Source organism: Anolis sagrei, chromosome 6, assembly GCF_037176765.1.
Source record: "Anolis sagrei isolate rAnoSag1 chromosome 6, rAnoSag1.mat, whole genome shotgun sequence".
In the NCBI taxonomy this organism is placed as follows: Eukaryota; Metazoa; Chordata; class Lepidosauria; order Squamata; family Dactyloidae; genus Anolis; species Anolis sagrei.
The window spans coordinates 15555717-15570725 of NC_090026.1; the positions used below are offsets into that span (position 1 = coordinate 15555717).

General features: G+C 45.2%; 1 protein-coding gene across 1 annotated transcript in view; it reads right to left on the minus strand.

The window, feature by feature from the left end:
* Positions 1-1907, minus strand: part of LOC137094781 (caspase recruitment domain-containing protein 8-like) — a 15152-nt gene extending 13245 nt beyond the window's left edge. Inside the window, exon 1 of the mRNA XM_067469810.1 lies at positions 1448-1907. Coding sequence (XP_067325911.1) covers positions 1448-1688 — 241 coding nt within the window. The 5' untranslated portion in view covers positions 1689-1907. The remainder of the gene's footprint in view (positions 1-1447) is intronic.
* Positions 1908-15009: the final 13102 nt, after the last annotated feature.

A 15009-nucleotide genomic window follows, 5' to 3' on the forward strand; every position in this document is an offset into this window, starting at 1 on the left:
AATCCTGGCTATGGCCTGTGCAGGATGTATTTGCATTCACTGGACCAAATTGGTTAAAATACCCAATAATACAACCAAATTTGAATACTGGTGGGGTTGTGGAGATGATTGATTTTGTCATTTGGGAGTTGTAATTGCTGGGATTTATAGCTCACCTACAATCAAAGAACATTTTGAACTCCACCAAAGATGGAATTGAACCAAACTTGGAACACAGAACTCCCATGACCAACAGAAAATACTGGGAGGCTCTGGTGGACATTGATCTTGAGTTTGGGAATTGTAGTTCACCTACATCTGAGAGCACTGCAGGCTCAAAAAATGATAGATCTGGACCAAACTTGGCACAAATACTCAATATGCCCAAAATATGGAGTCTGGGGAAAATAGCCCAACATTTGGGAGTTGTAGTTGCTGAGATTTATAGTTCACCTACAATCAAAGAGCATTCTGAACCCTACCAATGATAGAATTGAACCAAACTTCCCACACCGAACCCCCATGACCAACAGAAAATACAGGGTTAGTCAAAATGCATAGGCCAATAAGCCATTCAATTGAATGGCTTATTGGCCTATGCATTTTGACTAACCCTGTACTATGTTTTCCGATGGTCTTTGGTGATCCCTCTGACACCTCCCCCCCCCCCCACCCGCGACCCCCACAGGGGTCCCAACCGCCAGGTTGAGAAACACCTATCTAATCAATATAAAACTCTGACAAAGCCAACCCTGACCATCAGGCATGTAGCCGGGGGGGGGGGGGGCGCTCGGGGGGCTTCAGCCCCCCCCCCCCCGAAATTCTCATGGTGGTCCGCGAGAAGGCCTGACTGGTACATTTTTAAAACTGCTATGCTTATTCATATCATGATCTGATCACCATGCTCAATATATCCCATATGCATGGGGGTAACGATACAAAAGGTCTGCTAGGCTAGACCCGCTTTCACTCAGACGCAGCTCCCCCCCTCCCCAAAACAAAATCCTGGCTACGGGCCTGCTGACCAGGACTGCCTTCCATCTGGAAACCGATGTCCTCACTGCAGGAGAACATGCGGATCAAGAATAGGGCTCCACAACCACCTAGGATCCACCACCAAGACTTGGAGGACTATCATCCTCGGGCTAGGAGGGATCGCCTAAGTAAGTAAGGAAAGCAGCAACTATAATAAAGTTGCTGTGGCCCTCCATGAGAAGGAGTTGGACTTTGTAGAATCCACATAGTTAGAAGCCACTTTAACTGTCATGTGCCCCAGCTAAGCAATCCTGGGATGTGTGGTTTGGTGAGGCACCAGCACTCTTTGTCAGAGAACCCTAAAGACCTGGGAAGACTACAACTCCCAAAGTGAGAGTAACGAAGCCCCGATGTGACTCCTCCCCTCCCCCCTCCCCCTCCTCCCCTCCCCTCCCCTCCCCTCCCCTCCCCTCCCCCTCCCCTCCCTGCTCACCCTTCTCTGTGCTTTTCCGGAGCTTCTTCGCTTGGTCCTTGTAGCCGATCTTCTCCAGCAGTCGGATCGCCAGATCTGTAGAGGCCTCTCCGGGGCGGAAGCGGAGCAGGATTTCGGCCAGCTGCGGGGCACGTGCCTCCCGCCACACCGCGGCGGGGACTCGGTGGGCTCCCAGGGAGAAGCAGAGCTGCCTCATGAAATGCCAGAGGTCTCTCTCCCTCAAGTCGGCCAAGGCCTCCATCAGCAGGCCGCGACGTCCCCCGACCCGGGGTTTGATGTTTTTGCTCTGGACAAATTCGGGCTCCCATTCCCTCCTGTGGTCCGAAGGGCCCGGCTGGGGGTCGCCAAGGGGTCTTCGCCATCGTCCTGAGGGGCCTTCAGGGGATCGCCTCCTCCTCCTCCTCCTCCTCTTCCTCCTCTGCACGAGCGCCTCGCCCGGGGAGAAAAGCACCCGACGGGAAAAGAGCCAAAGGGCGTGGCAGAGATCTTGGTTTCACTTTCCCGTGAATGCGGTTTCCTGAGGGCGGGCCGGGCGGACGTGGCCTCAGGCGGCAGCGAAACCCACCCCGTCGCCGCCTGCCACCCTCCTTCCACCCCGCAGCACCTTCGAGCCTGGAAGACGGTCCTCTCTCTCCTCGGGAGGGAAGCCAAGGAAGCGCGCATCTTCTCTACTGAAGGATGAAGGCTCCTTGAGCTCACTTTTCACCGACTCAGCTTTTGTAAACCTCTAGAGCAGTGGTTCTCAACCTGTGGGTCCCCAGATGTTTTGGCCTTCAACTCCCAGAAATCCTAACAGCTGGTTTTTTGTTTTGGTTGTGTCAGGACTTGAGAAACTGCGACTCACTTCTGGTGTGAGAGAATTGGCCGTCTGCAAGGAGTTGCCCAGGGGATGCCCGGATGATTTGATGTCTTTATCATCCTTGTGGGAGGCTTCCCTCATGTCCCCACATGAGGAGCTGGAGCTGATAGAGGGAGCTCATCCGCCTCTCCCCGGATTTGAACCTGCAACCTGTCAGTCTTCAGTCCTGCCGGCACAGGGGTTTTACCTACTGCGCCGCCGGGGGCTCCTAATCTAACAGCTGGTAATCTGGCTGAGATTTCTGGGAGTTGTAGGCCAAAACACCTGGGGACCCACAGGTTGAGAACCACTGCACTAGAGAATGAATCCACGTTAAATCCAGTTTCTGCCTCCTGCAGAATTCTGGCTTTGTAGTTTAGGGAGGAGCCTTTAACAGCCTCGGAATTCAGCAAGAGGCAGAAACCAGATGTAAAGTGGATTCATTCTCTAGGGTGATGAAGTAGCTAGATCAGGGGTCCACAAACTTTTTTAAACAGAGGGCCAGGTCACAGTCCCTCAAACTGTTGGAGGGGCCGGATTATAATTTGAAAAAAAAAACATGAATTCCTATGCACACTGCACATATCTTATTTGTAGTGCAAAAACCACTTAAAAACAATACAATAATTAAAATGGAGAACAATTTTAACAAATATAAACTTATTAGTACTGTATTTCAATGGGAAGTGTGGGCTTGTTTTTGTCTGATGAGATAGGATTGTTGTTGTTGTTGTGTACTTTCAAGTCGTTACAGACTTAGGCTGACCCTGAACGAGGGCCGGGTAAATGACCTTGGAGGGCCGCATTCGCCCCCCGGGCCTTAGTTTGAGCTAGATCTACAGCAGCATTTCTTAACCTGGGGGTCGGGACCCCTGGGGGGGGGTCACGAGAGGGTTTCAGAGGGGTCACAAAAGACCATCAGAAAATATATACAGTGTTCCCTCACTTATTGCAGGGGTTACGTCCAGGACCTCCCGCAATAAGTGAAAAACTTATATGATTCCGGCCCGGCGTACCTGTCCAAACGTATCTCCTTCTACCTCACACCCAGGAGTTTAAGATCTTCTGGAGAGGTCCTGCTCTTGGCCCCGTCCCGGGTCCACAAACTTGGTTGGTGGGAACAAGGGGCAGGGCCTTCTCAGTGGTGGCCCCCTGCCTGTAGAATTCACTCTCCGGGGAAATTAGGTCATCTTCATCCCTTCTGTCCTTTAGAAAGAAATTAAAAATGTGGATGTGGGACCAGACCTTTCGGTAATCTTGAAGACTTGACAATAATGACAATTGCTATGGAAATGGTTTATGGACAGGCTTAATGGAGCCTTCAATTACAGAACTCAACAGGACAATGGCCACCAGACTGGCTCTCTTTTTTAGTAGACTGTATTGTATTAACCTAATGTTTTAACTATTTATAATTATTGATTTTGATGTGTATTTTATTGTGTTTTACTTGTAGGTGTCGAATATATGCCGGCTGGAAGCCGCCCTGATATTAGCCAACATGCCAACACCTTAAATCAAGAAATTGTTTTCTAAGATCTACAGAGATAATTGCTGGGACATTTCAGCAAGCAAGAGTCCAAAAGTGGCAGGCTAAAACCCAAAACCTCTATCCATGGCTGAGACCAAATGAGAGACTCCCTCCTGGGCACACAGAAAACTTGTCAACTTGGAAGGCGCCAAACAGACTGCACTCTGACACCACAAGATGCAGAGCCAACCTTAAGAAATGAGGCCACAGAGTGGAGTCAACGACATGTGGGTGTGGAGAAGAGCAAACCACAGACCACCTATTAAAATGGAGCTGAGCCCTGCCACATGCACAATGGAGGACCTTTTTATAGCAACACCAGAGGCACTCCAAGCGGCCAGCTTCTGGTCAAAGGACATTTGATATACTGCCAAATTTTCAAACTTTGTGTGTTTTTTAAAAATACAATGCAACTGTACCCTTGGGTCACTCCTGATACTCCTGATAAATAAACTGTCATCGCCATGGGATCAAAGGAATTGAGAGTATGAGGAGGTCTTCCTAGGATGCAATAGCCTTGAGCCAGCAATGGGATGCAACAGCTTAAAAAGCCAATGGGATTTTGGGCTGCTTCAAAAGGAGCCCAGTGTCATGATCAGGCATGGGCAAATTTGGGCCCTCCAGGTGTTTTTGACATCAACTCCCACCATACCTAACAGCCCCAGGCCCCTTCCTTTTCCCCCTCAGTTGCTTAAGTGGCTGAGGGGGAAGAAGGAAGGGGCCTGAGTCTGTTAGGCATGGTGGGAGTTGGAGTCCAAAACCTGGAGGGCCCAAGTTTGCCCATGCCTGGTCTAGATCAAGGGAAGTCATGGTTCCCCTCTATTCTGCTTTGGTCAGTCCTCACCTGGAATACCGTGACCACTTCTGGGCACTGCAATGCAAGAGGGATTTTGACTCTTAAGCCTGAACATATCCAGAGGAGGGCAACCAAAATGATCGAAGGTCTGGAAACCATAAATCCTTCTGAGGAGTAGCTGGAAGAGTTGAGTGTGTTGAGCCTGCAAAAAAGAAGGGTGGAATCGAGAGCAGGGCCTCCCCCAGAAGATCTTAGACTCCATGGTGGGTCATAGAGGGTGATACATTCAGACAGGTAAGCACATTGGCTGCCAGTGGAGCTGGCGAAACAGGGGAGTTGTATGCTCCCTGTATGTTTCCCCAGTTAGAAACCTGGCTGCTGCCTGTTAGATCACTTGAAGCTTCCGAACAGTTTTCAAAGGCAACCCCACTTCGAGTGCATTGCAGTAGTCTATTCTTGATGTAACAAGAGCATGGACCACCATATAGAGCACTTTTTAAGCCCAAAAATTTATAATTGTGGAGGAGGGGTTCAAAATGCCCTAGAAGATTCTCTTAAACAGTATGGGTATAGATTTTAGTGTATATCCCCCTCTCTTCCAAACCATTTTAAGCCCTGTTATTGTTTGCTTTCAAATTGTTTCCAAATTACAGAAACTCTAAAGAAACTCTATAATGGGCTTTTTCTTGGCATGATGTGTTCAAAGAGGGTTTGTCTTTGGCTTCCTCTGAGGCTGAGAGAGTATGGCTTACCCAAGGTCATCCTGTAGGTTTCCATAGGCAAGATGGAATTGAACCCTGGTCTCTGGAGTCATCATTTCAACACTCAAACCACTCCATAATGGTAGCTATTTCCCAAATATACATGAATACAAATGAAAGCATTGAAATCATACAGGATATGTAGTTGGATTTCTGAAGGATACTGCTCTGCTTTTATTGTGGCCTCATCTCCTTTTAGGGCCGTCAAGGACAAACAGGCAATATAGAATCATAGACTTGGAAGAGACCTCATGGGCCATCCAGTCCAACCCTCTGACAAGAAGCAGGAAAATCACATTCAAAGCACCCCCAACAGATGGCCACCCAGCTTCTGTTTAAAAGCCTCCAAAGGAGGAGCTTCCACTATACTTTGGGATAGAGAGTTCAACTGCTGAATGGCTCTCACAGTCAGGAAGTTCTTCCAAATGTTCAGGTGGAATTTCCTTTCTTGTAGTTTGAAGCCATTGCTCCGTGTCCTAGTCTCCAGGGCAGCAGAAAACAAGCTTGCTTCCTCCTCCCTATGACTTCCCCTCACATATTTATACACGGCTATCATGTCTCATCTCAGTCTTCTTCAGGCTAAATATGGCCAGCTCTTTAAGTCACTCCTCATAGGGCTTGTTCTCCAGACCCTTGATCATTTTAGTTGCCCTTCTCTGGACACATTCCAGCTTGTGTATAGATTGGTGCTTTGAAGAATTTGTGTTTTCTGTTAAATACATTCAAGAACAAAAGCACTAAAGTCACACTGGCCAGGCAGCCAGGCGAATATTTAGTGGCATCATTTAGTTATCTGTGGCGCCACTTTTTTCAAGATCATCAATAAGATGCTTCTCCTTGATCTTCAATGCTTCATAAAGCTGATCCTTGCAATGCTGGTTCCAGCTTGGCAGGAGGCTGTAGAGCTCCCGCATTTTATCCTGGGAGGTTTTCCTGGAGATGATTTTTTGGTATTGCTCATTATGCAGGACGATCCCATAAAGAATATCCAAGACTCCCTCTACATTGCAGGCCCGCCTTATCAGCTCCTCTCGGTGCCGTTCGATGAAGTGCTTCCCTGGTGAGTCTGACAGATGGGGAGAAAAGAGACAATAGGTAAAAATCAGTGGCAGAGAATGCTATGGCGTCTTGAAATTTTGGGAAAGGTGAAGTGACTAGCAGCTGGGCATTTTGACCTCCAGCAACCCTGATTTCCAGATGACTGGGGGGATTAAAAGCAGCCTATGATAGGAAGATGGACTTAACAGTGCAATTTGCTGTCCAACTTGTTTCTTATCATCCAATTAACTGACTTGAGACACAGTTGTTTCTGCTTCAGTAGTGGCTCTTATCTTTATTTACGTTTCATTCATTGCAGTAACACTTACTCCTTAGCACTGTCAGATGCAAGGGAGAAGAGCCAAGAGAAAGAACAAAATGGTATCTGCTCTATTTATACTCCACTGTTATCAGCTCATTAATTCAATGTCCAGCCTCCTATTCTATTGCAATATCTTTTTTTTTGTCTGTTCCACGCATGCTTCATAATGCCCCGCAACTTAACTCTTTCACAGCTAGCAGCATGGAGACTTTAAACTTGTACAATATATATTGATATTACACTGATAGGACTCACCTGATATTTTGGAGGATGTGCCAGCTTCCATTGTTTTGTGGGCTTGCCTGCAGGCACCAGCAGCTAGAAAAAGAAAGAGGAATAAACTGCATACATTACAGAGTGGAGTAAATATGATCCTTGGGTCACATGTGTCCCCAGAAATTATTTCAGATTTTTTTTTTTGCATTCATATGATCCCAGGTGCCTCTTATAGGGTATGTAGGAAATTTTATCAGTGGTTCCAAAACTTTGGTCCTCCAAATATTTAATTCATAGAAGACCTAACCGATCTGGCCAATAGTATTACATTTTGGGAACTGAAGTCCAAAACAGCCAGGAGACCAAAATTTGGGAATCATTGATAAATTGTTCCATATACCTGATGTATAAAAATGTTTTTATCATAGACATTTTATGGCAGGAGAGCAGCATTTCCCTCTCAAAAAAGTAGTGATCCAGAAACTGACTTGCCATTTATTATGGAAAAACTGCCTCTCATGCCCACCAGCTGGTAAGTGGATACAAAAATAATTTCCCATGTTTTCCAGTGATATGAAATTTAGACTGCAATGAAATGAGAGGGAGCTACCTGGTGAGCATGGTAAATCATAATTAATAACCAAAGTTCCAGATCAAAGACTCACCAGTGAAGCAAAGACATAGGTCAGAGGGGATTGTTGCATTCTTGTCTAAGAAACAATGCTTGTGGGCTTCTGACCCAAAATTACAAGCATAAGAGAGCATGTGCTCTGCAAAACAGTTTTTATATAACCAGGTAACCATTCTTGCAGTTTGAATTGTGCCTCTTCTGTCACTGGTTGGCCAGAAAAAGAGACTAGGGAGGATCCATGCCAGGATTGGTCTAGAGTGGAGGCTGCAGAGCTGCCCCCATGGGAGGGCACGGCCTGGAAATATAGCTTAATCCAGTTTTATATTAAACAAAGGTAGAATTTTAGAAAACAACAAAAGAGGCACATATCAGCCCCCCTGCTTCTGGGAGCAAACACATAGGTTTTTTTCCAGGCAAAGAAAGGAGGGTCTTCAGGAAGTCTGAGGTTGAGAATATATTCCTGAGTAATAGCTCTGTGGCCTGAGTCAGGCAGTTTTATACTGTCTTATACTTAGTACATTTAAGAATAAGGTAGAATAAATACTTGGGAAGTAGATAAAAGGTAAAGTTTTCCTTATGACATTAAGTCTAGTTGTATTCAATTTTGGGGGGTGGTGCTTATCTTCATTTCTAAGTCAAAGAGCCGGTGTTGTCCATAGACGCCTCCAAGGTCATGTGGCCGGCATGACTGCATGTAGCACTGTTACCTTCCCACTGGAGCGGTAACTACTACCTATCGATTTACTCACATCTGCATGTTTTCGAATTGCTAGGTTGGCAGAAGTTGGGGCTAACAGCAGGAGCTCACCCCGCTCCCCAGATTCGAACCACCGACCTTTCAGTCAGCAAGTTCAACACTCAGTAGTTTAACCCACTGTGCCACCGGTATTAGATATAATAGATACATTATATAAAAGGACAATAGTTATATACAAAGCAATAGGTATAGATATGTTGGCCGTTTGTAGTTTTGTCTTTGGATGTCTAAGCATGAAGATGATGGGATTATGTAAATTTCTTTTCCCAGGCCAGCCAAATAGAGAATGCTGAAATGACCAAAGTCCCCTTTGTTTCTAATCCACACCCAGGACTGTTTCCCAACGTGAAACAATAGCTGGATATATTGTCGAAGGCTTTCATGGCCGGAATCACTGGGTTGTTGTAGGTTTTTTCAGGCTATATGGCCATGTTCTAAAGGCATTCTCTCCTGACGTTTTGCCTGCATCTATGGCAAGCATCCTCAGAGGTTGTGAGGTCACTACCTCTGAGGATGCTTGCCATAGATGCAGGCAAAATGTCAGGAGATAATGCCTCTAGAACGTGGCCAATAGCTGGATAATTTGCTTCCTGACTTAGGTCAGATAGAGATCAATGTTTCCTGCCTCAGAAGTAAACTGGAACATATTTAATATATTTATAGAAATAAAAGAGGAATAAAACATAGTTTATGGTTAGCGGGATAGAAGAGAGAGGCAAGGGTCTTAAGATGGAGGGGCCTAGAAGGCTTTATGCAAAAGAGAGGATAGCACTTATTTCATTTTTGCACGTTGCTCTTGGAAAACTGTAAATCCATGTTCATGTCAAACTATAACTCTTTTTTTTTTAGAACGGGGAGGTAATTGTATTTGATAACAAAAGTAGGGCCATGGCAACCCCCAAGGCCCCTTGCACAGAGCCATTTAATTCAGAACAGGATGTTGATTTAAGAGATCCAGTTCTCCCTAGAGTGCCTACATAGGCACCACACAAACTGACTGAAAGAGGAAAAACAGTATATACACATATGCACACCAGATCTCTGAAACCACATACTGACCAGACAGGGGCGACTCAACCATTACGCAAAGTAAGCATTTGCAGTATAGTTGATTTTGCCCAGGGGCGCTCTTGAGGCGCTCTTGGGGGAAAATAGACCTTGACATATGCGAGTTGTAATACTGGGATGAATAGTTCACCTACAATCAAAGAGTATTCTGAACTTCACCAATGATGGAATTGAACCAAATAAGGCACACAGAACTCCCATGACGAACAGAAAATATATATCAGTGATTGGTTGGGGGGGGGGGGGGCAAAATACTGTTTGCTTACCGTTGAAAATTACCTAGGGCCACCTCTGTGACCAGATCAAGTGCTTGTCTCAAAACCCAGGAGTTTGTTTTGCTTTTTAAAATGATCTCCTGGCAGTTTTCATAGTGATTGCTTTAGAACAAGGCAAGAGCTTCCAGCATCCCCTTAGTAATGATGGGTTTTACCTTCCTCTGCTGGGATGTAGAGCAGCCTTATTATTCCTACACTTCACTACTGCCGTTTACATGCGTGTTCCATCTTTTGCATTTACTCCTTTCGTTGTTTAGACACAGGAGGGATTTATTGCATCTTCCAGTTGGAATCAGGGTTTCTTTTTATCATGCAGTTTTAAGGTGGATGCAAATTGGAGCTTACATTGGCGGCAGGGGCGGGGCGGGGGCGTACATTATTAGGACACTCCACCTTAATCCATTTTCAAACTGGATTATGATGACTTTGTGGATGGGGTCCAAGTTTGCCCAGGGGACCAACACCTGGCAGCTGCCACCCTCAGCATATATGATACAAGAAGAAGGTGTGGGAAAAGGTTAGTAGTGACGGGATAAGAACCAATGCATCTGGCTATAATCACGTGATGTAAGATCTTGACAACACTTTCCAAGGCCAAATCAAAGCTGCAAATGATCTTGGGCTATTGGGATGGGGTGAGACCCTCAAGTAAAAACATTCTGCATCTTCAAGCACCATATATACCCCCAGAGTCTTCCTCAGGAAACTTCAATTCTTCTAAAAGAAAACAGGAAAAAGAGAGTCAGAAGGAGAATATCTGTGGGATACTTTTCTCAATGTTACATCCAATGCTTTGATTCAGTAACCAGTGTTTTTGATGATACTTCATAACTAATTTTGCTACTGTTATGAATTGTAAATATCTGATATGCAGGATGTATTTTCATTCACTGGACCAAATTTGGCACAAACACCCAATATGCCCAAATTTGAATACTGTTGGGGTTGGGTGGTGGTGGTTTTGTCATTTGGGAGTTGTACTTGCTGGGATTTATAGTTAAACTACAATCAAAGAACATTCTGAACTCCACCAATGATGGAACTGAACCAAACTTGGCACATGGAACTCTCATGAGCAATAGAAAATACTGGAAGGGTTTGGTGGGCATTGACCTTGAGTTTTAGAGTTGTAGTTCACCTACATCCAGAGAACACTGTGGACTCAAACAATGATGGATCTGGACCAAACTTGGCACAAATAATACACAATATGCCCAAATGTGGAGTTTGGGGGAAATAGACCTTGATATTTGGAAATTGTAGTTGATGGAATTTATAGTTCAAAGACCCCTTGAGCCTCACCAATGATAGAATTGGTCCAAACTTCCCACACAGAACCCCCATGTCCAACAGAAAATAATGGAGGGATTTGGAAGGAAGTGACAGTGATTTAGGAGAGAGCATGCCTGCTCTCCCCTCTCCGTTAAGAGTCACAGAAACCGTTCTCTCCTCGACTGAGAGGCTGGCTGAGAGGCCAGTCAATCACAGCAGGAGGAGGGCTTTTCGTCAGAGCATTCTCCAACTGTTTCCAAAAAGGAAGAGAAGGACAGCTGGAGAGATCTTCAGCCTTCTCTGCCAAAGGGGTTCCTAAGACCATCAGAAATATGTGTTTTCTGGTCGTCTTTGGCAACCTCTCTGAAACCCTCCTTGCGACCCCCCCAGGAGTCCCAACCCCCAGATTGAGAAACACTGAGTTATGGTTTCCTCCCTTGGTCCACACTCACCTTTGCTTACGAAGGCCTCCCAGACTATTTCTTTTTCATTCTTTTCATCCTTAAGGGAAAGCTTGAGTTCATCTTTCATGTCTCTTGCAAATAATTCCAGGTACTGCTGCTGCATCCCTGAAGGCAGGTATTTCAGTTCCAGTTTCTGTGGAAGTGAGCATGAATTCAGAGAGCGTCAAGACTACTTACTTCCCTCACAGCTTTTCATCTAGCTCAGTTTTCCCTGTTCAAAAACCTATGGCTATTTTGGCTGGAAGAGCTTGAAAAATCCCTTAATGCAAATAACTTGTAACTGAATTGTAAGCTGGTAGCAATGCACTTCTGCTTTGCTGCTTTGGTTGGTAAGCCGGCAAAATGCATCGTCTCTTGTGTCTCACCTCTGGATTTATTCTGACACCATTCATGTTTTCCAGATAGAAGTGAGAACCCATCACCAGAGCCTTCATAATTCCAGGTTTTCGAATTTCCTTTGAATCATGTTCCAGTTCCTGAAGACTGACAGCCTGGGAAGAGGAAACGAGATCACTTCTGAGATTACAGGGAGTATAGCAGATCTCTGACAGACTGTCATAGAATCATAGAGTTGGAAGAGACCTCATGGGCCATCCAGTCCAACCCCCTGACAAGAAGCAGGAAAATCGCATTCAAAGCACCCCTGACAGATGGCCATCCAGCCTCTGTTTAAAAGCCTCCAAAGAAGGAGCCTCCGCCATGCTCGGGGGAAGAGAGTTCCACTGCTGAATGGCTCTCACAGTCAGGAAGTTCTTCTTAATGTTCAGATGGAATCTCCCTTCGTCTCTCAGGCAGTTGAGAGAGGTGCAAGTGGGGAAAATGCAAGGATGAGAGAGGACCTTGAAGGGAAAACTGAGAACTCAGTAGGAAGGGGGAGGGATGTAAGCTACTGAAAAGAAATGAAAGCTGCTGAAAAAAATCCTTGTGTCTGCTGATAAGACAGAACAAAAGGACTCAACTTTGTGCATGATTTAAAGTTCTGACTATAAAAAGGGCCCAGTTCCATCTCAGCTGGGTGGCATACATTCTGTCTATACTGCCTAATTGGGGGTGGGGGGAGAGATACAGTGCTCCCTCACTACTTTGTGGTTCGCTTTTCATGGACTCACTGTTTCACGGGTTTTTGCCTCCTGGCAACGATGAAGTGTGGACAGGGGTTTCACCCTCCCCCTCGGGAGAGAGGCAGCCACTCATAAAAAAGAGAGGGAAGAGATACAAAGTAGTATGTAATTCACGGCCTTATAGCCTCTTCCTTATAGCTAGCAAAAAAAGAGTGTGCGATGCCTTTAAATCTCTCCTCGCTTCGGCCTCGTCCCTACTTCATGGATTTTCATTTTTCGTGGGTGGTCCCATGATCAACAGAAAATACTGGAAGGATTTGGTGGGCACTGACCTTGAGTTTGGGAGTTGTAGTTCACCTACATCCAGAGAGCACTATGGACAAAAACAATGATGGTTCTGGACCAAAATCGGCATGAATACTCGATATGCCCTAATTTGAACACTGGTGGAATTTAGGGAAAACAGACCTTGACATTTGGGAGTTGAAATTTCTGTGATTTACAGTTTGCTTACAATCAAAGTACATTCTGAACCTCCCCAACAATAGAATTGGGCCAAACTTCCCACACAAAACTCCCATGACCAACAAAAAATATTGTGTTTTCTGGTAGTCTTTGGCAACCCCTCTGGTAGAAGACACTGTCTACAGATTCTATTAAAATTTCTACAAAAGCTACAAAAGCTACAAGCTTCTAGGCAGCAGAAGCGGGCTACGCTGACCTGTGTACAATATGATCACATGCCTTTATTTCCAAGCCATTGATTGCTGAGAATTGAAAATCACTTTCACAGAGGTTTTTCTTCAGTACATTATCTAATACAGGATTCTCCATGCCATCTAATATGATCTAGCTAATTTTTCACACCTGGGAAGGATGGAGGTTCCCAGTTACCTCTCTTAAAGAAGCGTCATTGGGAAGCAGGTAGAAGTTTAATTTCAGGACTTTGCAATGTGCTTGATACAGCAGGACCATTGCATGAACCTTTCTTTTCCGCGTAAACCATGACTTCTTGAGGACAGCGCCACGAGAAGAGAATGTGGGATTTTTCAGCTCTACGTGATTTGGTCCCACTGAGTTTGGCTTCTCCAAGGTTACCCCTTCTTCAACAAAATGTGCAAGATGAAGTTCAGAGCAGCCTTTACCTGTCAAAGGAATACAAAGGTAACTTTATTCAGCAGCAGCAAATGGAGGAGGCTCTCTTATTATGGTAGAGTCTCACTAATACAACCTTCACTTATCTAACATTCTACATGGGATAAAGAAACACTTACGTGTTTTGGTGCTAAATTTGTAAATATGGTAATTACTACATAACACTACCGTGTATTGAACTGCTTTTTCTGTTGATTTGTTGTAAAACATGATGTTTTAGTGCTTAATTTGTAAAATCATAATGGTACCTGAAACTAGGGAATCTAGAGTAAGTGCTCCTATCTAAGACCCCTTCAGCTATGCTTAGGAATATGCTGTTAGTAAGTTCTCCTCTTTAAGATTCCTCCAGTTGTCCTTATGTATACACAAGTTTTATTTCTTACCTGCAAGGCAAAGGAAGTGAGGAAAGTGAACAGCTGCCACAGCTTCTTCGGGGTCCGCCTTGATGTGGAGCAAAGGGCCCACAATATCCCATTGCTTTCTGCGCTCTTCATTGAGATACAGTGACCATGAATCAAAGTAATAGGTGAGAGTGACAGCTGCTTTCACAACAAATATCAGATCAGTTACACAGCACTGGAAGGAGCCAGCCTTGATTAACTTCAGTCTGAAACCAATGAAATAGAAAGTCAAATGGGAAAGGGGATTTGAGTGGGAATCTATCTGGGGTACCCTTGGATCACGTTGCAACTTATATGAAAAATTCATTTGCTTCCCAACTGTAAAGCCATGCAGTTGAAGTCCAAGACTACCTGAATCTTTCTTCATTCATCTGCATGAGACACAATCAAGTGAGTCATTGACCCACTGAGTTTTGTCTCATAGCCAGGGATACAGTTACATTACTCCAGACAGGGAATCCCAAGCTTGACCTCTCCTTAAGTATTATTTATTTACAGTATTTATACCCCACCTTTTCACTCCGAAGCAGACTCAGAGCAGCTTACAGAACACACATACGGCAAACATTCAATGGCGATTACACAATTAACAAGGACAGACAACACAAACAGAGGTAAAGGCAGTTTTCCCCATCTCATTTCCGGCATCTTGGAGGCTGTGCTTGACTCTGGCCACCGAGGCAGGAGGTTGATGTTGCTCCAACTTCCATGCTGAGGAGCTTTCCTCAGATCAATGCCCTTAAGGGCATCTTTATTACCTCCTCGCTAAAAGCAGTACCTATTTTATCTGCTCGCATTTATGCTTTTGACCTGCTAGGTGGTCAGGTGAGCTGGGGCTAACGGTGGGTGCTCGACCCTGACCCGAGCTTGAACTGCCAACCTTCCGATTGGCAGGATTGTTTTGCAGCACAGTGGTTTAGTCAGCTGTGCTAAACCCAGACCCTAGTAGGAAGAGAAAGCCAATGAAAAGTCAATC